Source organism: Podarcis liolepis (assembly GCF_965112155.1).
Source record: "Podarcis liolepis genome assembly, chromosome: 3".
In the NCBI taxonomy this organism is placed as follows: domain Eukaryota; kingdom Metazoa; phylum Chordata; class Lepidosauria; order Squamata; family Lacertidae; genus Podarcis; species Podarcis liolepis.
Window position 1 is genome coordinate 82,128,405 of NC_139557.1, and position 25,745 is coordinate 82,154,149.

Here is a 25,745-nt window from a genome sequence, read left to right on the forward strand (position 1 = left end):
CGGCATCTTGAGGAGGCAGCGCCGGGGCGAAGGCCTCGCGTCAGTTCCTGCTCCTATGCTGGGCTCGGCCAATTACACGCCGGCTCCTTCGGCTCCCGCCTCGTCTCTATGGTGACAGGAGGAGCCAGCCTTTTCCGGCCCCTTTGGGGAGCCACTTGTTCCTCAACATGGTGAGTTGCCTTCTGTTTTCACCTCGAAGCGGGGCGCTGGGGTGGAGAGGAGGGACGAGGGACGACGGTTGAGGCCTCGGACTCAGCTGGCGCGGGGAGAGCCAACGCGCACGCGCAGCTCGGGGTGCGGCGCGAGGACCTCTCAGAACCCCGGTTCTGGCTTGCCAGTTCTTAAGGCTTGGCTTCCTTTCATTGGGTAGCTGCGGAGGTTGACGTCACTTTTCAGAGGTCAGGCTCTCTGCGCCTCGTCATGGCACCGTGACGCTGCTTCTTCACAGAGGCAGCGCGGTGTAGTGGTTACGGAGCAAGGCATAGGAGGTTGCCAGCTTTCGATCCGGGCCCTGCAGCTGTTCCCTTAGCAGCAGTTCGAACTGCAACCATTAGCAAGTTGGTTGTGTGTTTAAGCCCCTGCCCTATAAAAAGGTTCTCCTCCTCTTGTGGACTGACTTGATAAGTTGTTTGAAAAGCAGGGTATTAAAAACTAGCAACAGTTTAATGCAGTGGTTCCCAACCTTTTTTGGGCCATGCCCCACCTAAGCATTACTAAAATCCTGACCCCCCCCCCTTGTGACATATAATTCTTATTATTCAAAAAGTGAACTCCTATTCACGTGGAGGAAGCCTAAAAGGCCATTCTCGAATTGCCCCCCTCTTAAAAATCGAATTGTACCCCACGTTGGGAACCACGGGTTTAATGTGTATCAGATTTCTACAAAAAGACCCTAGCCTGGACTTGAGGGGACAATCTTGACAAGGATGCCTGAGTTCAAACTCCTTTTGAGCCACAGAGTTCGGTGGTAGGCCCCAGAGCAACTAACCATCTGTTAAGCTAACCCAATTTATAGAGATGTAGTGGAGATAAAACCACCTCAAAATTATTAGAGGCCAAATGGGTTAGAAATGTGATAAATGAAAAAAAAACAACCCCAAACAAACACTTGGTGCAGGATGCTGTGATAATGAGAGCTTCACTTACTGCATTCCTGCCTGTTGTATGGCTCTTAAGGGCACAGGAGCTTTTCCAACCCAGGCTTGTCCCTGCTTGCCAGGGTTAACTGTATTTATTCTTATCTCCTAAGTAAGTGTTACTTTGCAACAGTGTGTGTGTAACATTGGTGAAACAACTTTCCTTATAATAAAGGGCAGCGTAAAGAAATGAAGCTCATTTTGGGGGATGTGATTGAAGAAATGGAAAGTTTCAGTAATTAAGAGATTGACAACGATTTGTGCTATTGCTTTTTTATTTGCAGGGGACAATACACTTATTCCGCAAATCACAGAGGTCTCTACTTGGCAAGTTAACACAGGAATTTAGATCAGTAGCTGCTGATCGAAGGGTAAAGTTTTCTTTTACAGTACAGACACTAAAACTCTAGTTACATGTCTTTTCAGAGAAATATACCTCTTTGCTTGCTGTAATAGAAACTTGATTCCAATAAATATTTGTTTTTCATTAGAATATATTACATTAATGAATGATTTTGGAAGGGGGCAGACTGCCAGGTTGTTTCAGACAATGTTTATTCTGCAATTGCCTGTCTTTATTTACTCCTGTTTGATTTTAATTTGTTGTGTGATTTTGTACTACTTTCTGAACTGGTGAGAGTCTCCTTGCAGTCTGTGATTTTATGAAGTTAGGGATGAACACACAGGCTGTATACTCCTCCCTCGCCCATCTCCTCCTCCTCTCCTGGTTTATTTTCATGGCTAGTTAGCCCGAGTTCCCCAGTTTGGTAATTCTGTCTTAATGTAAGCTAGGATCTTTGCTCTGAAAGTGGCATGCCAGAGGAGGGAGGAGCACACTTCATAAATTGTTTTTGAGGCTTTGAATGACTATTTGAATGCAGTGTAGATACAGCTGTCTAGAACAGGTGTGGGGAACTTTTAGCTCACCAGATGTTGCTGAACTACAGCTCCCATCAGCCCCAACAAGCATGGGCACTGGCCAAGGATAATAGGAGCTGTAGTTTAGCAACAGCTGGAGAGCCAAAGGTTCCTCACATGTGGTCTAGACTAGCAGTGGTTCACAATTAGCAAAGTACTGTGGACCCCCTGTTTGTCAAAATCCAAGTGATGGAGACCCTACTTTTGAAATTTTTGATATCTCTATGGTACTTTTTGTGAATGGTGCCAAGGACCCCCTGGGTGGGTTACAATTGGACCACCAATTGGGAACCGCTGGTCTAGAGCATGCTTCACTGCTGTCTCTTGAGATCAGCAAGACTGTAAAAGCTAATGGTGGCGTAAAATGCTCATTCAAAATTGTGTGAGTGTGTTGCAGGATTGTAAGGGTTTTTTTATGACAAATAAGCTTTATTGCAATTCCCTTGTTAAGTAGTCACTTTACCTATTGTCATTTACAGTCATGGAAGATCTTGTTGTTTGGTGCGATAAACATAGTATGTACTGGCTTCCTCCTTATGTGGTGCAGTTCAACAAACAGCATAGGTATGTTTATGTTCTTGCATTTAAATGCTTCTGCATAGTAAACTGATAATAGTATTAATATAAAGAAGCAGAATCCTCTATGTATAACAGAATTAAGCAGTCTATATTATAATTAGAAAATTTGTAGATCTGTGAGCATCTTGTGATACCTAACTGTGTCTATCTTGTACTTCTTCCAAAATGTATTTTAAATGGTCTGAGCATTCTTCTTGTTCCTCCCCTGGAGTATTCTTGAGGCAGGGCCTATTAAGAATAATCCTACAGTCTGTAAGCCTTTGTCTGGATTTGCAATTTATTGCCAGGTCTGTACCAGATGAATGCTCCTTGATCACACTGGCACTGTTAGTTCTTAAAGTACTTAGAAATCTGTGGAGCTAGCTACTTCTGTGCCTTTAACACTGGTCAGATTTCCCCACATTGCAAATATGCATGGATCACGGATATAATGACTGCTTCTTGTGAGTGGAGCTGATCATGACCCTGTGCACTTTTTTTGCCTTGGTTGTCATTTTTTTCTCTTGCTTAGGTTTTGCAAAAGCATGCCCTTCTTGGGTTATATGGCTTATGCAGTTATGTAGAGATTTTTTTATTTTTTTAAAAAAGTTAAATCTGTGGCTCTGGTGAGTGGGTAAGATAATTCTGACATGTATGGTGCTCCTTTACACCTAGTGCCTTCCTGGTTTCCTGGCAACCAGACCTCTCATATTGCTCGAGGCCAGGGATGGGGAACCAGTGGCCTTTCAGATGCTGGTAGACTAAAATGCTTGTTGGCCTGGGCCACGCATTTTTGAGGCTGATGGGAGTGATACAGCAGGTGCTTTGCATGCTAAAGGCTCCAGCTTCAAACAGAGAGACTCATGTCTGAAACCTTGGAGAGCTACTGCCCATCAGTGAAGATGGACCAATGGTCTGACTTTGTATGAGGCAGCTTTGTCCCTAACATGTGGAGGGCTAGAGGTTCCCTATCCATGCTCTAGGCATTGACTTGAAGGACAGGAGTGGAGTAGATCAGGCTTCCCTGAACTTTATGGGTCTAGGAGCACATCTGAAAATTTAAGAAACTGTTGTGGGCACTAGGGCTAGGTGATATATTAATATATCGTCCAAAACTGATTTGAAGTCCATATTGTGATATTGGTTTCATAATTTTTGACATGACCTGCCAATATATTGTGAATCATGATGTGTGAATGTGCTGTGCAAAAATCACAATGCTTCTCTCAGTTCCTGCAGTCCCCGTTAACTCTGGCAGCTCAGCTCTTCCCTACTTCCTGCAGGGGGCAGCAGATCACAAGAGCAGACGCTGGCAGAAATCACGATGTGAGAAAAACCGTGAAGCCAGCCAATACCTCTACATTGCTCCATCCTTATTCCAGACATTGTGATATATCAGTATATCACAGTGTTTAGCTGGTGATGGTGTTGAAAACCAGATATCACCCATCCCTAGTGGGCACCACGATACAGCCATTTCATAGATGAAAAACTGGTGATACTCAGAACATCCCTAAACATGCAGACTCTGAAAAAAGAACAGGCAAAAAAAGAAAGAGGAACCCTGCCCAAATAGGTATCCTCTCCCACCAAACAATCCCCACAAATTAAAATCAGACATTAAAAAAATGAGCAATTTTTCTGAGGGCACTATGGTGCCCATGGGCTCTTCATTGAGACTCCAGGAGCAGCTGCTTACAGCTTTAGCTGCTGTTTGTCTTCCAGCTGCAGTGGAGCAATCCCAGAATCGTAGCACTTATAATTCCCTTGAGCTGTCGTGCAACCCACGGCTTGACTATTCAGCATATGAGCATAAAGCATAGGCAACCAGCAGTCATGATGCAATATTTGGAGGGCCACAGTTTCCCCACCACTATTGTAAAATGTGTCTTGTATCTTTAGAAGACATGGGTGTATGTAGGTAATGGTACAAAGTGTTTAATCCTTGAAAGGAATATTTTGCAGGTAGGAGAACTTGAAGCTTCTTTACTGTGTATTCATTCTTTATTGTGTATTTATGTGTAAGTAAAGTATAAATCTTCTTTCCACAGCTTTAACTGCATATACCTACCTAACTATCTTTGATCTTTTCAGGTATGTTTTACTTTTAAAAAATCCTCATCTCATTTTGTAACACTTCCATATAATGTATGTGACGTTTTCTTTATACTATTATCTAAAGCCAGTGTTAGTCATACCCATGGTAGACCCATGGAAATTAATGGGCACGACTGATCAGGTCCATCAATTTCAGTGGGTCTAATCCAAGTACAATGTACCAGGAACTAAGACCCGTTGAACATAATGGAGATTATTGCTTTGTCTTTCTGTATGCAGTTGCACTGCCAAAGCAACTTTATTTCAATCAGTTAATGAATTATTGGAAACTGAGTTTTTAATAGCTAGATTTTGCTTATTTGAATTTCCATTGTTTTCTTTTAATATAGTTTAATAACATGCTTGATAAGTTATTGGGTCATGATGAAGAAGCCCAGCCCAGCTTATTCATTTGGGTAAGTGATATGCTGATATTTCATGTCTCCTGAAAATATTTGTTCTAAAGTATGTGATAAACATGTAAGGGATTTTTAAATTAAAAAATGTATCAGTCTATGAAAATGTGCAAAACGTGCACAATTGGCCATATTTATATAAAGAAGTTTGGAATTTGCATGCAAAAATGGTATTGTGTGTAAGATTTCATTCTAGCCTTGTTTTTGCCTGATACCAACATATATATTCGCTTCAGCTGCGAGACCTTTAATGCAGGGATTGCCAACTTATGCACCTATAGGTCAGATCAGCGTCTGTCCTCTGCCCTGCACCATTTTATTTGGTCCCTGAAGGCCTTACACCATTTTAACCAATCTATGAGAAAATAGTTTCCTCACAGTTTATTGTACAGGACAAATAATTTAGCTTTGCAGGCAAGTCCCTCTGAATGTGCTGAGAGTTTTCTTCCTGATCAGAATACTTGTCTGCTCATATTGATTTTAAAATGTTTGACCTCTCAAATTTCAGGTTTGAGAGATTTGAAGTTCTAGCAGTATTTGCTTCCACGGTTCTAGCACAACTTGGGGCGCTCTTTATACTCAAAGAAAGGTAGGAATATTGCTTGCACTTATGACTGATATGTAACAAGAGGAACTAAATAATGCTAGAAGTCAATTTTAATTTTTGACACAATAGTCCTCAGCTTGCTGCTTTGTACTGGTGTACATACATCTGATGTGTGACTAAGGCTGTAATCCTTTGGTCCTTGGGATTTTGTGAATCTCCCTCTCCATAGGCAGAGAAAGGGGTGCATTCTTGGAGAGGGAGGTCCAACCATGGGGGCCTCCCTGCAGCACCAAAATCCAATGGCAGAGAAGGGCTCTTGGGACAGATTGGGGAAGGCATTGGATCTGCTCGGTCCAAAACCCTCCTAGTCCTCTAACCTTGTCCTGGAATGAGGCAAGGTGGAAGTTGGGGTGGAGTGAACAGGCCCTGGGGCTGGTATATGCATTTTTGTGTGTGTGTTATTTAAAAGGAGAACCTCCAAAGGGGGGCAGAAACGAAAGATGGGCAGTCCCTCATCTTCTACCCTGCTGGCATGAGCCCAGAGGGATTTGGATCCACTTTGCCTCCTGTTCCACCAGTAGGATTGCTTTGTTACAAACGTTTTGAAAGAACAGTTAACTGTAAAACTATTATTATTGTGTCTTGTAGTGCTGAACGATTTCTGGAACAACCAGAGATTCACACGTAAGTGCTTTTAATATGCAAAAGTATTGAATTAAATATTACAGGGATAAAGGGGCATGGCTAATACAGTGTTAATTCTCCACATTACTACATTGTTAAACGCAGAACAATAAAGTTTATGCTGACATGATATTGAGGCCATTGGCAAAATTCCTTTTGAATTTAATGCCTCTCAATTGTATTTGTAGTTTTATAAATTAACTCTCATAGTTGTGGGGCAAGATATTTAAAAAAAAGATTTTTATGTGTTTGCTGCTGAGGATGTAACACTCATAGATAAATATTGTAGAGCAGAACTGTAATTCTACTGTATGCGTTGGAATAAGATTAAAGAAATAAATTTTCTATTTCAATAAAAGCTGATTAAAAAGGGACCCCTGACCATTAGGTCCAGTCGTGACCGACTCCGGGGTTGCGGCGCTCATCTAGCTTTATTGGCCGAGGGAGGCGGCATACAGCTTCCGGGTCATGTGGCCAGCATGACTAAGCTGCTTCTGGCAAACCAGAGCAGTTCACGGAAACGGCGTGTACCTTCCCGCCGGAGTGGTACCTATTTATCTACTTGCACTTTGATGTGCTTTTGAACTGCTAGGTTGGCAGGAGCAGGGACCGAGCAACGGGAGCTCACCCCGTCATGGGGATTCGAACCGCCGACCTTCTGATCGGCAAGCCCTAGGCTCTGTGGTTTAACCCACAGCGCCACCCGTGTCCCTTAAAAAAAGCTGATTAATGTAGCTAAATGAAGAAGAAAAATGGGATGATAAACAGGTTAGTAAATAAAAAAAACTGGCTAAGGTAACTAGTACTTGGTGGAATATTATGATAGTCAATGGCATTAAAATTGATTTCTTCTTTTTAGGGGTCGATTGTTGGTTGGTACCTTTGTGGCACTCTCCTTCAACCTGTTTACAATGCTTTCTATTAGGAATAAACCTTTTGCTTATGTCTCTGAAGGTACGTAATGAATACATGTGTTAAATCTAAAATGAGTGAATGTCCATGGATTATGGATTTGGAGATATGACTTACTTACAAAAAAACAATATTACTTTCTGGCTAGCCACTATTTTTGACTGCCACCAAGCCCCTCCTCTCCCCCAAATCTTCTTGTATGCCTAGAGGGCCTGGGATAAATGGGTGGTGTTTTCTCATTTGAAGTGGAGAAGAAACATGCTCTCCAAATTGTACTGCCAATGACAACTCTTTGCTGAGTGATGCTACTTGCCAGAGAGCCTGGGGCAATTCTTCCTGACAAATGTACTTGTGGATGCCTCTGAGTAACAGTTGTTTACATCTAGATGATGCTTTATCTAAAAAACAGTTATGGAAGGTGTGTAAATCTTAAGTTGATGAGGCTTGCTTATGCACATGCCAGAGGCTGATTTAGGGCAGAGCCCTCCGCACAGGTCGCTGAGCCAAGGGGGCACCTTTCTGCCTCCTCAAAGCCTAGTAAGGACCTGATTTGGGAAGAAAGTCTGAGGGCTCTGACAGGGTCCTAGAGTCCTCCCACCTCCTTTCCAAAGTCTAGTTAGCACTTACCCAGCTTTGAGAAGGAGTCGTAAGGACTCTAGGACCCTTTCAGAACCTTCGTTCCTCTTTCCCAAAGCCCAGCACCTCCCTTACCCGGCTTTGGGAAGGTCGCAGGAGGGCTGCGGGGAGGGCAGCAAATTTTGGCCTAGCACATGGCGCCATATTATCAAGGTTTACACCTGCACATGCCTTTTTTTCAAAACGTTTTAAATGTCAATGAGCTTAAGTGTTCAGTTTCAGATATATATTAGTCAAGCTATAGTATTTTTGTCTGATCTTTTTATTCACTGGACTTTGGTTACTGGGGGAAATGTTTTATTGGATTTTCTCTTTTGGGGGAGTATAGGGTGATTTTAACTTTTGCATTGCTCATTTCATCATTTTGCATTTTTATTTCTGTAAGGCATGTTGGATTTCCTATAAAGGTAGCCTAGAAATATTTTAAAATACTGTTTTAAGAAACACCTGCCACTGAACCCTGACTCACACCTGTGCAAACTAGTCTTGTATATTGTTCTTACAATATCAGAATACTATTATTAAAGTAATGATGCTAAAAGAGCACTGTAGCTATGCTGGCACAATAAGTGAGTTGACCTGGAACAATAAAACATACATCCAGACCTATTATTTTCCTGCAGGCCTGACATAGAATTGCACTTGTAGTTTTCAAAAATACGTTTCTGTGTGTTTTAGTGACTGACATGCTATCATAAGTATTATAGTAATAATATTTGCTATGGTGGGGTTTTTTTTTAGCCGCAAGTACAAGTTGGCTTCAGGAACATGTTGCAGATCTCAGTAGGAGGTAAGTTAAAAGGATGACATGGTAACAGAATCATGGAACCTTCGAATTATACAGTTGGAAGGGATCCTGAGGATCATCTAGTCCAAATCCCTACTGTGCAGGAATCTCAGCTAAAGCATCCATGACAGTTGGCCATCCAACCTCTGCTTAAAAACCGCCAAGGAAGGAGAGTCCACTACCTTCCAAGGGAGACTGTTCCACTGTCGAACAGCTGTTGCTGTCAGAAAGTGCTTCCTAATGTTTAGTCAGAATTTCCTTTCGTGTAACTTGAATCCAGTGGTTGAAATCCAACCATCTAGACAGGAGAAAAGCTTCCTCCATCTTCCATGTAACAGCTCTTTAAATATTTGAAGATTGCTATCATACCTCATCTCAGTCTCTTCTTATCCAAGCTAAACATACCCAACTACCTCAACTGTTTCTCATAAGGCTTAGTTTCCAGACTCTTGATCATCTTGGTCGCCCACCTCTGTACACGTTCCAGCTTGTCAATATCCCTCTTAAATTGTGGGGCCCAGAACTGGACACAGTACTCCATGTGTGATCTGCCCAAGGCAGAATAGAGTGGTAATTTTACTTTCCTTGATCTGGACCCTATATTTCCATTGATGCAGCCTAGAACAGCATTGCCTTTTTTCTTTTCTTTTTTTGCTGCTGCAAAAATAAGACATTACAGATCAGCAGCTGGCAGCCCTTGGACTAAATCTTCCCATGCCTGTTGCCAGTGAATGGCAAGGTTTATATAGAAGGCATAGTGGGTTTGGCCATGGGCCTTGCTGGTCATGCAGTTTAACAAGACCAAGGACTGCCTCTGACCTGCATCCTCTTCCCCCTACTAAAATGGCCTCCCTGTAAGATGAGTTACTGAGCAGAGATAAACAGAATTTAGAAGACAAGGTACATAGTTCCTGCATTTTCCCAAAGTATTCAATTGTGCTGGTCTGTCTTTGCTCTCAGTTGGCGTAATGGTTTAGAAACCTGACATCCTTGCTAAACCAACTATCCTATGCTTCCATCTGGTCTTGGGAAAAGTCCTGGAAAATGTTTCTAGAAAATGTCACAATAATATGAAAGTGTTTTGAATTTGCTAGGTTGATATTTGATGGCATCTGTCTCTGCTCTGGTTAACATCTTGAAACACCTCCCTCTTTATGAGTGAGAGTAGGCTCAAGCAGAGTTTGAATTCCCCAATAACCTTTGCACCCTGCCCGTCATCAGATCATATGGTGGCTGGTGATGGCCTTCATGTTAAGTTTCTTAAAATACATATATGAAAAAGCAAGATGATTCCCCATGGCCACTTTCGCATAAAAAGCTGCCTTATACCAAGTCAGACTATTTCTCTGCCTAATCCATTCTGTCAACACTTGATTAGCAGCAGCTTTCCAGGATTTCAGGCAGAATTCTGTTTCCCAGCATGTGCCACCTGATCCTCTTAACTGACGAATGATGCCAGGGATTGAATTGAGAACCATCTGAATGCAAAGTGTGTGCTCTGCCACTAAATAAATAAGTTATAGTTGGGGGAGGCCATCATGTCATTTCAATAGCTAAAACCTTTTATGAAACTGGGCACCATCAGAGCTGGGAGGAAATATGTGTAACTAAAATTGAAGAGCATTTTCCTTGATTTTATTTCAGCATTTAGGTATGCTTCTGTCCCTTGTATCATTTCCCTCAGCAATAAGGCTCACACCTGGGTCAGGTAGAGTTCCCTGTCTGCAGAGGGCTGCCATAAGAGCCATCACTGTACCTATAAATTGTGTGGGTTGCTGTTTAACTGGATTGATCCACTATTGATCCATCTTATTCCTCGCTTTCTTTTAGTTTGTGTGGGATCATTCCTGGGTTGAGCAGCATCTTTCTTCCGCGCATGAACCCTTTCATCTTGATTGACCTTGCGGGGGCTTTAGCTCTTTGCATTACATACATGCTAATCGAAATTAAGTAAGTACTCATGAATTTAATGAAGACATTCATAGATACCGAAGGCTGAAAAACAGGTGTGCCCGCTAATGTTTCCCTTGTTTATTTCAGTAATTATTTTGCAGTAGATACTGCCTCTGCTCTAGCCATTGCCTTGATGACGTTTGGTACCATGTATCCCATGAGCGTCTACAGTGGGAAGGTATTGCTTCAGGTGAGCCAATGAAAGAAGTGACTTTGTGATAGCGTCTTTCAGTGTAGCCAAGATTGGCATCACCCATTTAATTTAAAAAACACACACACAGCCTCTCACTTTATGAAATGTTAAAAAATATTCCATATTACACCTGATATGCAGGATTTTCAACAGCTGCCTATATGATACTGGACCCAATTTAAGATGCTGTTGTTGGTATATAAAGCCTAGAATGACTTGGAACATGGATAACTGATGGAGCACCTCTCCCCATATCAACCAGCCTATACTTTGAGATAGTTGAGGGGGCCTCCTTCATGGTTAGAGTGCTGAGTGTCTCTGTCATGCTGGGATGCAAGACAAGCACTTCTTGGTCATTGTGCCACAACTCTAGAATTCCATCCCCCTGGGATTGTGGCTGGCACAATCACTAGTGGCTTCCCACCATATAGTTAAAAACAGAGCTTTTCTAGGTCTTTAGAGGATCTGATTAGTTTGTTCTGAACTTGAGTGCTCTACTGTTGTAATCTTTTATTTGGTTTACTTGAATTTTGTCTTCATGATTGTATTTTTTAAGACTGTGGGGTAGTGTTATGGGACCATCTGGTGGAAAGCAATTTTACAAGTAAATAAATGTAAATTTTAAAATATTTCATTGAATTGTAAACAAAGCCCTACATTGGCAGAAAAAGGCCTGGTGAGAACTGAGCATGCTCAAGGCCCCCAACAACCACAGAATGATGCATGTCAGTCAGGAAAGAAAACCTGGAGGCGTGGGTAGGGAGGGTTACGGAATGGAGTATCCTGGGAGGAGAACACGGCTAGTTTGCTAGAACCTTGAGCAAGAACGCGCCTATTAAGAGGTGAAAGCACAGTGTCATTTTGTAGAGTCCCACTTAGAGTCCCACTTTAGAGTCCTTAGTGCATCCTGCTTTCTGGGTGTAGGGGATCTGCTATGCTAACTTCCTGGCATGTGGGCTTCTGTTCCTTAACAGAGTGGGAGGTGGCGGGGAGGTCAGTGTGCCGCGAACACACTGGTGGGGCCAAATCTAGTGGTGTTCTTGGTGCATCTACATTATGCCAACTTTCCTTCCCCCTCACCCCCTTCCCTTCTGTTAAGCAACTGTAGTCATCTGCCAGGAAGCTGGCATAGCAGATCCACTCCATATAGTGAGCCACTTTTATTGTCTTTATATTGTTGAGTCATTTAAGAACTTAGGGAAAAAACCCTCTTTGGCAGTTTTTAAAAGTAATAATATCTTTTGTTTTTTCAGACAACGCCACCTCATGTGATTGGACAGCTTGATAAACTTATAAGAGAAGTAAGTTAGTTTAAAATATTACATTGGTATACAGTGGTCAGGGCCACCCTTGCCCCAGAGCATGCACGATATATATATTTTATGGGTTGTGTAGCCAAGGGAGAGGAGGCAATATTTCCTTATTTTCTAATACTGGTGTTTCAGTTTTCAGTATCAATGAAATATTGTGCTTTTTGTAGGAATTTTTGTAGGCTTACATCTTGATCTTTTGCATGTTTACATAGAAAACACATTGATTTCAAGGAGGATGGACTCCAAGTGAGCTTTTCTATTAACATAACCCATGGGGCTTTATGAATAAGCTGTCAGAAACATTAGCATTTTAATACTAATATTGTGATTCATTGTGTGTCTTCAATTAGGTTTCTACATTGGATGGTGTCTTAGAAGTACGAAACGAGCATTTTTGGACATTGGGATTTGGTTCTCTGGTATGTATCCCCCCACCTGACTTTATTTTATTTTATTTTTTCAAAACAAAGCATGTCACTCTTTTTAATAACATCACTCGAAGATTGTTTTTCTCCTGCACAGTTTATATGCTTCAAGTGCAGGGGAGCGATGAGCTTATTCTTCTTTGCTTTCTAGGCTGGATCAGTACACGTGAGAATTCGAAGAGATGCTAATGAACAAATGGTACTTGCTCACGTGACCAATCGGTTGTATACGCTAGTGTCTACGTTGACTGTTCAGATTTTCAAAGATGACTGGATTAGGCCAGCCTTGACCTCTGGAACTATTGCAAACAATATGCTGAATCTTTCAGATCATCACATCATTCCAATGCCACCTCTAAAAATGGCAGAAAACTCTAACGTAGCTACATCTACTCCAGCAAAAGCAAGTAGTCCACCTCCAGAATTCTCCTTTAACACACCAGGCAAAAATATGAATCCAGTCATTCTCGTGAATACTCAGACAAGGCCCTACAGACTAGGCTTCAACCGTGGAACTGTACCTTACAGCAGTGTCTTCACACAAGGATTTGGAGTCCCAGGAATAGGGGCAACCCAGGGATTCAGGACTGGTTTAATAAATGCTCCCCACAGATATGGAACTGGCACTCAAGGTCAGCCCAGGCCCCAATAAACTATTTTCCATATTTATTGTTTGATTATTTTTTTAAATCTATTTTATTGCTCACTTTTTTCTACAAGACTATTCATATTTTTTAGATGGACCAGGATCAAATATTTCCAATCATGAAAATGTGCTTTTGGTGTTTCATTTACTATCTCTGACTGTAAAAGTTGCAGCTATACAAGCGGTGAGCTTATTCATGTTTTATTTTTGCTTTGTAAGTGATTACAGTACAATATATCAAGGAACTTCAGAAGATAACAAATTTGGCCAGAAGTGAGGTTCTATATCGTTTTCTTGATGGTGATGAAGAGTGTTTCCAATTACCAAATTTCTCCAAAACTTCTTTGCCTATGATGTAATCATACAATCATTTTTAAAAGTTACATTTTCCTTAATTGGAAAGGTGTGTGTCATATATAAATGACCACTTGGAGGTCCAACAGACCCACTTCAAATCTTATTTGACATTAAGAGATGCTTATCTAAATAAATACTTTATATTGCTGCCAGGTTCACAAGAGTTATTAACTCTCCTATGGTGTTAACTATCACAGATTCGTTTTTATTTCTGTCATCTGTGTTTGACAGTGTGCTGGGAAATCTTAGGGTGGTCCTTTTAAACTATTGTTAATCCTGTTTGAAGAGTTCAGAGTAGTGGCATGGTATGTGGAATGAATGCTTTGGTTAACCTAGTAGCAATTTTATATTTATGGAAACACTGATTTTAAAACTTCTTTCCAGCTGCTTTTTAAAAAGTGATGGTACCTCTCTGCATGAAGGTAAGCAAGGTGCTTAAATGGGAAGTATAGCAACAGGCCAGTCACTCTGTTTTTTGTTAGCAGTTTCAACTAGCATGGTCAGTAACTGATTTGAGTGCATATTTTAATGTTTTGCTAATAAGTATTGTGATACTTTTTCCTTCATTCTGTTGCCAGTGAAAATTTGTATACCACCTGCCTACATTATATACTGTACCTAGTTTTCCTTCAGTAAGTCCTTACCTACAAGGGAACATGATTTAGATTAGTTGGTGACCAGCATCAGCTTTACTTTTCTACCATGGAAAACCACAAAGTGTGGCTGCCTCTCTCCTCCACCCTGCTCTCCAAACAGTCACACTAACAGCATGCATGGAACCAGGTTGCTGCAGCAGGCATGTGGACTCTCCCACCTTCTTCCTACCTCCAGGTTTCTCTCCACAACTAAAGGCAGCCATTTACATTCCTACCCTCTCCTGTTTGTGATTGAGAGGACCCTTCTGCAAGGAGGATGTGGGGGTGGTGATTTGATTTCAGGATTTGACTTTTCCACCTTCCCTTTCCCAAATGCCTTGCTGGACAGAGATACCTTTCCTTTTCTAGCATGTCCACTGCTGGGTGTCTGGTTATTTTGATTGTGAGATATATCCATTTATTGCTAAAAGGGCACATGATGTTCTTTGAGGCAGGACAACCGTACCAGAGCCATTTCAGGTTTTCCAAGTCACTCTCCTTGATGTGGAAGAAGTTTATATGCCCTCTTCCACCCAGCTCAAAGAGGCGTGTGTCATTGGGTGTGGGTAGAATTTAAAACAGGGCTGAATCCAATGTTGCTGCTCTACATGTGCAGCAGATTTCCATGTGCCCAGTGGAACTTCCTCTCTAAGCCTCAAGATCAGCTGCAAAGGGATAGGGGTCCCTCTGGAGCAGATTTGGGGGTGTTGGGTCCTGTGGGGGAGGAGAGGAAATGGAAGTTGTGTTGTATGAGTGGAACTCCCTTTGGTATAGCCCATACATTCCTTTGGGCTGTTTGTATTCTGCTAAGCCACAGAAGTTGTCCAGTAAAATCAATTACAGTCATACCTCGGGTTGAATGTGCTTCAGGTTGAGCGCTTTCGGGTTGCGCTCTGCGGCAACCCGGAAGTAACGGAGCACGTTAATTCTGGGTTTTGCCGCTCGCGCATGCGCAGACACTCAAAATGACATCACGTGCATGCGCAGAAGAGGCAAAGCGCGACCTGCGCACGTGCAGACGCGCCGTCGCGTCTTCCATTCAGGATGCGAATGGGGCTCTGGAACAGATCCCATTCGCATCCCGAGGTACCACTTTATCTTACTCATTTTGTATATCTTGGTCCTTCAGACCAACATAACTCTGGAGAACTAAGTGTGAGGGAGAAAATAGGCTCCAACAGACTTAACAAGTGTTTATTTTATTATACAGTGCCAATATATAAGACACTCGCTTATCCAAATGTAAACACAAAGAATGGTGCTCTGTTTTTAAAGACTACATCCAGGTCATTACATATTCAAGAATTAGATACAAATCAGACTTAGGACTTTTATTTCAGAATAACTCAGTAGTGTAAACGTTAGATCACCTATCCAAAGTGGAAAATTTACCAATAGCCATAAGGTAATGCTGTTAATCCTGCATGCCTGGTACATGGTTGAAGGTTTAAACATTCTTTCTAACAAATGCATTCCCAGGTTTGGGGTATAATGAAAGATAATGGTTATAGGGTGTTGGATTGTGACATGTGAGACTAGAGTTAAACTCAACACTCAGCTGTAAAGCTCCCTAGGTGACCTTGGTCCAGTCATTATCTTTTGACTTCACCTATCTCACCAGTTTGTTGTGAGGATAAAGTGTCTCATCTCGTTCTCCTTTGAGGGATACACGTGTACGCAATAAATTCCCACCACTACCATATACTAAAGCCCATAGTTACAACTATTTAGAAGGATATAATTCTACAGACCATGCTTGTGTAATTGAGGTATTGGAGCTCAAATGTATTTGCAGACATCCTGCCATAGCAACAAAGCTCACAGTTGCAGCATTATGTTCCCACACAGGCCCAAACTCTGAAGGGAGGTGGTCGGGAATAAGCAAAGTGGAGGGAGGCAGTGAATTTTAGTGGTGGAAATGTTCTGTGTGTTCATGTACAGGGAAGAGGGACAGGAACTGGGAATTGACCAAACACATCAGAGGATGATTTTTTAGCTGTAGTGGCAAAACTTTTCTGGTACAATTAAAGCAAGGTGCTGAGATTGAACTGTACAATGAAATCTGCAAGATACTACCACTGATGTGCATTGTGTGTGTTTTTAAAAGGATCTAAAAATGCAGCCTGAAAATGTGTTACATTCAGAGTCAGGGTGACTTGATATATTCAGTGGAATTTAGTTAGGCATCAAGCAGTTGCTTCATCTATGCTTCACCTCTAAGCTTGAATTCCACTGTTGAATAATTGCCTGTAGAGATAACACAGTAAGATGGGATGACCCTTCACCTGATAAATGATCGTAGGGCTACGCAATCAGGGCATTGCGTGGTAACATTATGATTTAAAAGAGACCCTTATCCCCCTCCCCACCTTGTACAAAATGGTAATCCAGGCATAGGGACTCATTTTAGCCAGTTAGACTACAAGTTATGGCACAGTAAATGAACATTTATTTTGGAACCTCATACAGTGGACCACTTCATGAGATTCATCTGGACAGAAGGATATTAGAAAAAATAAGCTACAAGGATGGATTCCTCTCATCACCTATCTTCTATTCACATTTAACTGCATACCAAGTATGCACTAAATTATTATCACTTGATGTTAAAGGAAATAGCACTTAATTTTTTGGAATGTTGCTGTAGCTAAAATCATGAAATACTGTACTGAATATCATTGTGTAGCATAATGAAACTAAGCCTTTTCATTTATTTCTTCTTCAATGAAAGCTGAACAGTTGTGTTTTTCCTTCTACTTGAACACAGTTTGGTATAAATGTTTATTTTCCCCACTGCCAGAATTTGGTTTACCCACAGTTGTGTGTACCACTAAACCTTAAATAATTGCCATTCTTTCCATTTTCCTCTAGGGGGCAGAGATTAAAAACTAAGCTATTTTATTCCTATAGTCTCCAAAAGCCTGTTTTTGGAAGCAGCTAAAGAGGAACCAGTGGTGGCCTTAAAAACAGAGCAGGAGTTGTGTGGGAGCCAACAGTGTTACATCACAGATTGAGATATTCCAGCACAAATACTTGTAGAATCTTGTTGAGGTTGTCAGTGGTTGGCTTGTCAAGATTTTCTTCATTGTCTTCCATGGTGTGCCACACTCTAGGGAAAGGAGCTGGGATCAGGTGTAGGATTGGAACCCCTGGAGGGAAGAGAACAAAGAAGATGATTCTGGAGATTACTGGACTTCTGGGCATGTACTTTACTTGGTTATATAAACACAATAGCACTGTGGTGTTACATTCTAGTCCAGTGATATTTCTTTAGTGAGTATTAGATCAGAAATAATTCCAGAGCTTACTCGTAAGAGGGTAAAGAAATTAGAAATGCAACCATATAAAAAATAACTTTAAAAAAATGATTTCCACCTTTCAAGCCCTACAGAAAATGCAATAATATCACATCATTAGTTAATGCTGAACATGTTTATATTTTCATGTTAATGCAGGTATCTTATATCCCTTCTGCCATTGCCCCAAGTTCTCATCTTTCAGACCCTGCTGCCAAAAGTATAATATATAAAAAGTTGTCATACCTCTTCTTAAAAATGGGACGTGGTCATCCTCTACTGGATGTCTTCGTAAGTCAGGCCGGAAATAGGGCCTTTCAGGAGAGTAATTGTTTAGCAAACCCAAAGCAACAAGGTTTTGTTCTGCAGGGTTTTTTTAAAAAAAAATTTAAAAAAAATTAAACAGTGTATGGCAATATTTTGTTTAAAAAGCCAAGACCCTAAATTTGAAATGTTTTAAACATTTTGACCATCCTTCCCTAACCCAAGGTCCCCAGACGCTAGCTAGAAACGATGGGGGTATAATCTAACAATGTATGGGGCTCAAAGGATAGGGAAGTCTAACTTTGATGCACAAAGGAGTAATACACCCCCCGGACACAATTTCACACAGTACAATGGCCTTGAGAATGATGCAGCCCGTGTCTTGTGGGGGATTAGCAGCCAAACAAAGCTACTAACATGAGTTTGACCAAACTGTGGGAAGCAGTGGAAGGCAGGAGTGCCTGGCGTGCTCTGGTCCATGGGGTCACAAAGAGTCAGACACAACTAAACAACAAAGCAGCCAAACAAATGCATATTCTTGCTAGTTAGCATGAGAAGGCGCTAATACCACAGAGCTGTATTGTTGATAGGCAGACCATAGAAATACAAGTGGTAGAGAGCGCCCTGTGTGATGTCATTTCCCCTCCTTTTCCTGGAGAGGAATGAACATAAAATACTTCCTGTTCCTCTTTTCCTTTGACCAGTGTTGGATGCAGACATGTCTCTACTTGCTCCAGCTCCAGGCACATGCCTGAAGCTGCTTATACTGTAAATATTTTGCCTGCATAGATTTGATGCTGCCTTTGTTGTGATCCAATGCATAATTATAAACTAAGTAAATCTTATTTTTTAACTTACTTTACCAGTTGTTGCCTGATTCTGAAGCGGGTTAAAAGGGGGAAAAGGGGGAAAGCCAACTTACTTCATAGTTGGATTTGCTCAAAACAAGGTTTTACAGCCTAAGTCCTATTAATTTTGCTGCCAAGGGTAGAATTTTGAAACTCTATTCAACCCAGATGTGTGGGAGGAATAAATTGCAATGAATATAACCTCTCCTACCTATTAAAACCTATCCCCACATGTACTACCTGTGGCCCTCCAGATCTTGGTGGACTCTCAACTTCCCACATCCTTGACCACTGGCCACGGGCTGGTTGCTAAAGGGACTTGTAGGCCAATGATGCCCCATCCCTGATTTATGACACCTCAGGTTGAAAACAAACCAGTTTGGGCTTCTCATATGAAGTACAGTCGTCCCTTGGTTTTTGAACAGCTTAGTTCTCGAACATTTTGGTTCCCGAACGCCACAAACCTGGAAGTGAGTGTTCCGGTTTGCAAACTATTTTTGGAAGCCGAACGTCCGACGTGGCTTCCGATTGGCTGCAGGAGCTTCCTGTAGCCAATCAGAAGCCGTGCTTTGGTTTCTGAACGTTTTGGAAGTTGAATGGACTTCTGGAACGGATTCCATTCAACTTCCAAGGTACAACTGTACTGCTAAATGCTGGTCAACTAGCATCCCATGCTAGCAAACTCACTATTTGGGTAATATCAGCATAGATTTTTATCTTACAGAGTTGGGTCTGGAAGCTTGAAAAAGAAAGGAAGAACCTGGCTATTGTCTCAGCTGTTTATCAACTGCTGTGAATCAACTGTAGGCGGTTGTTTATTGTTTCAGATGCTTTGTTTTTTTTAATGAATTAATTCATTGATTTTAAATGTTTTGATCCTGTGAGGCTTATGAATATTTTAATAAAGAAAATGTGAGCTGGGTTACAATATGATATGTGAATACAATAGTCAGGAATTATTCTTCTCATTAAGATTCCACCCCAATGCAAAAATAATTGCCATATGCAGAGCTGTAAAATTTGGAGAGTAATTTACAGCCAGAATTTAACTCCTACACACATGAAGCTAGAAGAGCTTAGAGTTCCTGTTATGGCAACCATTGTTTTTTTAAGTCATTATGTTTTGCATAATCTGATCTTACCGATTGCTTCAAGTCTCCCCAGCCATCGGGCTGTGTTCAGAAAGTAAAGGGGGAATGTTGGGTTCCGAGCACCGATTAAATCCAGTAGCACAAAAAGATCCTATGAGAAATCAATAAAGAAATAGGCCTTTTAAATGTCACTCACAGAACCCTATAAATATGTTGTACTGACTGGCCCAAATCAGGGAATGTTGATAGATGCAAGGCTTTTTTCCAAACCCAACCCACACTTTAAAGGGTTTTTTGTTTGTTTTTTTGCTTTGGAGCTTTCCCCGCAAAAACCCTGCTCTTTAGAGCAGAATTGGAGCAAACTGCAATCTCTGGAAAACCCACATTACCATTTGTTGCACTTAGACCTGGTTTTGCAGGGAAGTTCTGGGGCAAAAAAAGTAGTAGTGCTCAGACAAAGAGCTTTAAAATATGGGCCTATGCCTGGAAAAAGCGAGGCAAATAGTAAGTGTGGATAAGCCCCCAGAGACATTTTGTGACACAGCCATTCACATGGTTGAACATTCACTATGGACAGTGGCTCATACACGGTCCAATGGCTACATACTGCTATTTGAAACATGGAGATGATTTGTTCCACAATTCCAGTGAGAGAGTAAGTTACATGCCAAATTGCCTCCCTTTTAAAAATCAACAAGATTTCGGAGTGCTTAATTTTGGCTGGATTATGCCCAAGATGTCATGCAAAATAAACTAAAGAAAAGAAAATGCTCTGCATCCCTTAGCTATACCCATCAAAAGATTGCAAAGCACTTTTCTGCCTCTATATTCCCCATATCCTTCACCAAGTAGAGGCATTTCTGGTCCTGCTTTAAAACATTTCAGACAGTTGCACCAATGATATATATATATATATATATATATATATATATATATATATATATATATATGCAGGTTTTGGTGTCTTCGGGTGTCTTCCCGTGTAAGAGTTGGGGTGTCTAGGCGACGTTTCGACGAGGTCTCACTCGTCATCTTCAGGCTGGTGCTTTCGGCTTCTTGTTACTGGAACAGAGCAGGATCTCAGTGTTTGAGTTCCTATAAATACTGTTGAGGGGGTGTGGTGTATAGCCTCCAACGTTCTGGGCAGAGAGGAAGTTCCCAGGTTAGTGTGCCTTTTCTTCTTTTGTTCCTTAATTACTTGAGGGATATCTTGAGAGATTTCTTGAGTGATATTCTGAGTACCACTTAGGTGGGTCATTAGGTGTGGATTAGTTGCTAAAGCTTTCGTGTCTTAACCTCTTGAGCTTGTGAAGAGGTAGGGTATCTATGAAATACCCTGCAAAGCCTGCCCAGCCACGTACATTGGACAAACAAACAGACGAATAAATGCACGTATCGCAGAACACAAGAATGCCGTCAAAAAAGAAGAAAAAACTTCCTCTCTTTTCCAACACATGAAAGAAACAGGACACGAAATTAATTTTGCAGATTCCAAATTGCTCTTTAACATGGAACATCACCACAAGAGAATAATCATGGAAGCCATCGAGATAGAGAAACACCCTCACAACATGAACAAGCGTGACGACACGTCCCGCCTGCCAGACATCTGGAAATTAGCCCTCCCCACAAAAACCGACACCAGAACCAGAGGCACACAGAACGCCATCACCAATCAACCACACCAGACCCAAACCCAGACCCTCTCCACAGATAAATTACAGACACCATCCAGTAGCCAAACCATAGTGGCACCTCCGGATGCTGCACCCCCCTGCAATCCCTACACAGATCTGGCTGGCACAGGGCACAAAACCACAGCTCGCCCCTATACACGAAGCCAAGCCAGAGCACAACTAAGTGCAATACAGCCATCTTCTCAGAAAAACTCTTCACAAGCTCAAGAGGTTAAGACACGAAAGCTTTAGCAACTAATCCACACCTAATGACCCACCTAAGTGGTACTCAGAATATCACTCAAGAAATCTCTCAAGATATCCCTCAAGTAATTAAGGAACAAAAGAAGAAAAGGCACACTAACCTGGGAACTTCCTCTCTGCCCAGAACGTTGGAGGCTATACACCACACCCCCTCAACAGTATTTATAGGAACTCAAACACTGAGATCCTGCTCTGTTCCAGTAACAAGAAGCCGAAAGCACCAGCCTGAAGATGACGAGTGAGACCTCGTCGAAACGTCACCTAGACACCCCAACTCTTACACGGGAAGACACCCGAAGACACCAAAACCTGCATTCCTGTACCCGTGAAAATCTACGAAAGCATATATATATATATATATATATATATATATACACATACACACACACACACACACATACATATATATATATATATATCCCACAATATTTCTCAGATTTGTTTTCTACATCAGTTACTCTAGTGCATGCACCTCGCCCCCCTTCCTTCTCCCTCCATAAAGTTCTCACTTACAATGCCCTGAATCTGAGTTGTATGTGCGGCGCCTGGAGGGTGTGGAGTCGATGCCATTTTTTGGGCCAAGTGCCGAGAGCCATATAGAGAATCTGAAGGGGACCATCGGACGAAAGCTTCTTCGCCGTCAAAGAAAATGAGCTGCAGGGAGAGATCTGACTTGCCATTTGTGACGGCCTTCTGTGGGATGAGGGGTGGAGGACAAAATGCAAGGTCAGTTGCCACGCTGTGGTTCATGGTTAATGCAGAAACAAATGCAGAAAAGAAGAAAATACCTTCAGACAATGAAGCTGCGTGTCCAAGGAACGTGCCAATTCTAGCATCATAGCACAGGGCACCGCTGAGTCAGTGGCTCCGACAAACACTTTGCCGTCCGACTGGGGGGGGAAGTATTTTGAATCGTAATGGCAAGCAAGCACCAAGTGGCGCTTGGCAAGGGGATTGAGGGTGCTGATGATGTTTGAAAAGGTGCGGTATCCGTAAGGAGTATGGCTCTGAAATGTGTCTTCTTCAACTACCCAGCCAGCCTGTAGTCCTTGAAGACGATGCTTGATATGCTGAAATGTATACAGCCACAAGTCAAAGGAGGCAAACATTTCTTATTTTCAAGCAAAACTGTGTTTTGTTTTTAAAAAACTGCCTAGAAAGGTATGCCATTATCTGCTGAAATTCAACACTGAAAGGTTAAAGGTAAAGGAGCCCTGGATAGTTAAGTCCAGTCAAAGGCGACTATGGCATTGTGGCGCTCATCTCGCTTTGAGGCCGAGGAAGCCGGCGTTTGTCCACAGACAGCTTTCTGAGTCATGTGGCCAGCAGGACCACTTCTGATGCAACAGAACACTGTGACGGAAGCCAGAGTGCACGGAAACGCCGTTTACCGTATTTTTCGCCCTATAGGACGCACTTTTCCCCCTCCAAAAATGAAGGGGAAATGTGTGTGCATCCTATGGGGCGAAAGCAGGCACCGACCCCTCTCACTCTCCAGGCTTCAGGAAGCTCTCCGAAAGCAGTGGGAGAGCTGCGCCCCCCAGGCTTCGGGCTTTGCACAGCTCTCCCACCGCTTTGCGGAGATCTGCCTGTTCTGGGGTTGGGGGAAGCTTGGGATTTCCCCCGCCCCAGCCCCGCGCCTGGGGGGGAAAATAAATTTCCCCCCCTTATTTCCCCCCCAAAAAACTAGGTGCGTCCTATGGGCCAGTGCGTCCTATGGGCCAGTGCGCCCTATGGGACGAAAAATACAGTACCTTCCCGCCACAGTGGTACCTATGTATCTACTTGCACTGGTGTACTTTCGAACTGCTAGGTTGGCAGAAGCTGGGAATGAGCAACGGGAGCTCACTCCATCACGGGGATTTAAACCGCCGACCTTCTGATTAGCAAGCCCAAGAGGCTCAATGGTTTATACCACAGCGCCACCCGCATTGTTAGCCATATGCGGAGTAGAACTGTGGAAATCAAGGGACTTAAGTCTGGAAGGCCAGATTCAACTAAGCTGGAGTTCCCAAATCTGCTCTGGAGGATTAAGAGAGCATCTAGAACACAGTGGGAGGGGAAGGGGATCCTTTTGCCCAGCAAGCAGAAATCGGAAGAGCACAACGTTAAATTTGTCCCATGGATGCCAATGTGTCTACTCTGACCATACCACCCTGCCCATTATTGGGAGTAGTGGTGGTAAGTTGTTCTAAATTGTTTTTAACATTTTGTTTTGATTGTTGTAACTCACCCTGGGACCTGGGGGTAATGAACTGGAATTGAATTGAATTGTAATAGTTTGGGCCGGTTAAAGTCCAGAAGATTAAAGGTTGTTCAGTGGAGGCAGCCAGAGATAAACCTTGGTATCCACTTGGTGTCAGCGGTGAAGTTAAGATGACGGAGCAGTTGGCTTGCTTGCCTCCCTTTCCTCTCCACTGCTGGCTACAGCCTGTGCTGTCACAGAAGGCAAGCAGGTTTTGGATCCTAGCTGCTGTCAGTTAATGACATTTAATTGCCCCTCATTGATGTTTCCTTAGCAACGTGTCTCATCTGCTTTAGAAATGGTCCCTGCGGCACATTTCATGTTATTGGAATAAAGGTTTAACAGGGCATCTTATATAACACTTCGATACGTATGCGTAAGAATCATGCTGTAGAAATGAAGAGAGATGTGACTAAAGGATAGCTCTTGATTCACTTCCATGAAATCAAGCCAATGAACAGGAAATCCTGGATTCAGTGCTTATGAGAAGCAATATGAGAAGCAATAATTAAATGAGATGGACCAGCAGTAATGAAAACATGATGCTCAGTGGATCCCTCTGTGCATTATGAGGAAGGAAGCCCCAATAAATTACATTTAAGCCCAAGGTCCGGAGAAGCTGATGCACTGCCATCTGTAAAACTAAGCGGGTGAAGACCTCAACAGTTTTTGGGTGGGAAGTCAATAACCTTAGAGATTACTGAAGGAACAACAGAATACAAATGAAACACGAAAGCAGGAAAATGCACACAAGAATTCAGGACAATGGTTCACCTGTCCTGTGGTAGAGACTGATATCACACACACACACACACACACAGAGAGAGAGAGAGAGAGAGAGAGAATGAATGAGAATGAATATTGTCCACACCAAGCAGATAGTGCTAACCTGCTATTTGACATTGGAAATCTATACCTAAAGGAGACATTCTGGTAAACCCAATTTCCATTCAATTGCATAATTTAATATTCTTTCTATGAAGTTTTTACTTTGATATTGTTCTTCTCCCCTAGCAATACAGATTCTTGTCTGTACATGCCCGATGACTGCTGTGCCAGAGATGTCACTGTTTTCTCTTTGTTTGGGCTCTCTGCCAGTAAATCTCCAAGGAAACTACAGCACTAAATGCAATAGATACTCTTTGAAACTGGCTACCCACCTCCCCCTCATCAACTGCAGATCATTAAACTCACCTGTCTTCAGGTTGCAACTGCAACAAGATGGCTCGCGGCTGTTTGAGGGCCTTTCCAAGGGATAAATGCTCAGCTGTTACACATTCTGTGTTCACTTTGTGCAACTTCCCTCAAAGTTCTACTTCCACTGAAAATATTTTTGATATTTCCAATATGCAGCGTAGCTATTATTTTGCAACTGAGGAATACAATTCTTCCTCCAGCTAGCAAAGCTATGCCATCTGGTCCATTATATGAGAATGTGATATTATATTACTGGTGCTAGATCAGATATATTTATTATTATAACTATTATTTATTATATTTATATACCACCCTTCATCAAAAGATCTCAGGGCGGTTCACAAGATAAAAGCACAAATAAGTAATGAAAACAAAAACAACAAAGCAATACAATAGTTGGCAGTGGCTTCTTGCTATGGTAAGGTAAAGGTAAAGGCCCCCTGACAGTTAAGTCCAGTCGCGAACGACTCTGGGGTTGCGGTGCTCATCTCGCTTTACTGGCTGAGGGAGCCGACATTTGTCCGCAGACAGTTTTCCCGGGTCATGTGGCCAGCATGACTAAGCCGCTTCTGGCGAAACCAGAGCAGCGCACGGAAACGCCGTTTACCTTCCCACCAGAGCTATTTAACTATTTATCTACTTGCACTTTGA

The 25,745-nt window shown here is 42.2% G+C and overlaps 2 protein-coding genes across 3 annotated transcripts in view; one reads left to right on the forward strand and one right to left on the reverse strand.

Moving 5' to 3' along the window:
• Window positions 1–16,626, forward strand: SLC30A6 (solute carrier family 30 member 6). Of its 2 annotated transcripts, none has more exons than XM_083496918.1 (14): window positions 1–170; window positions 1,421–1,507; window positions 2,534–2,618; window positions 4,664–4,706; window positions 5,060–5,125; window positions 5,634–5,714; window positions 6,321–6,356; window positions 7,216–7,310; window positions 8,646–8,694; window positions 10,522–10,641; window positions 10,732–10,834; window positions 12,091–12,138; window positions 12,501–12,569; window positions 12,727–16,626. In XM_083496918.1, the coding sequence occupies exons 1-14, from the start codon at window positions 168–170 to the stop codon at window positions 13,225–13,227; spliced, it is 1,386 nt and encodes a 461-aa protein (XP_083353044.1). In that variant the 5' UTR covers window positions 1–167; the 3' UTR covers window positions 13,228–16,626. The 2 variants fall into 2 exon arrangements, with proteins under 2 accessions (XP_083353044.1, XP_083353045.1); XM_083496919.1 differs by having other exon boundaries at window positions 132–170; window positions 1,421–2,030; window positions 2,084–2,618.
• The window catches only part of QPCT (glutaminyl-peptide cyclotransferase), a 17,084-nt gene continuing 6,732 nt past the window's right edge, over window positions 15,394–25,745 (reverse strand). The window contains exons 3-7 of the mRNA XM_083496950.1: window positions 22,441–22,722; window positions 22,166–22,345; window positions 19,764–19,863; window positions 17,756–17,872; window positions 15,394–17,362 (exon numbers count right to left, since the gene is read on the reverse strand). Coding sequence (XP_083353076.1) covers window positions 17,217–17,362; window positions 17,756–17,872; window positions 19,764–19,863; window positions 22,166–22,345; window positions 22,441–22,722 — 825 coding nt within the window. The 3' untranslated portion in view covers window positions 15,394–17,216. The remainder of the gene's footprint in view (window positions 17,363–17,755; window positions 17,873–19,763; window positions 19,864–22,165; window positions 22,346–22,440; window positions 22,723–25,745) is intronic.

What these genes read in the sequence shown, in the direction of transcription:
- SLC30A6 (XM_083496918.1), top strand. An exon ending in CTCTTTATACTCAAAGAAAG is followed by an intron (nt 5,715 to 6,320) that starts GTAGGAATATTG and finishes TGTGTCTTGTAG; the next exon opens with TGCTGAACGATTTCTGGAAC. An exon ending in CATTGGGATTTGGTTCTCTG is followed by an intron (nt 12,570 to 12,726) that starts GTATGTATCCCC and finishes TTTGCTTTCTAG; the next exon opens with GCTGGATCAGTACACGTGAG.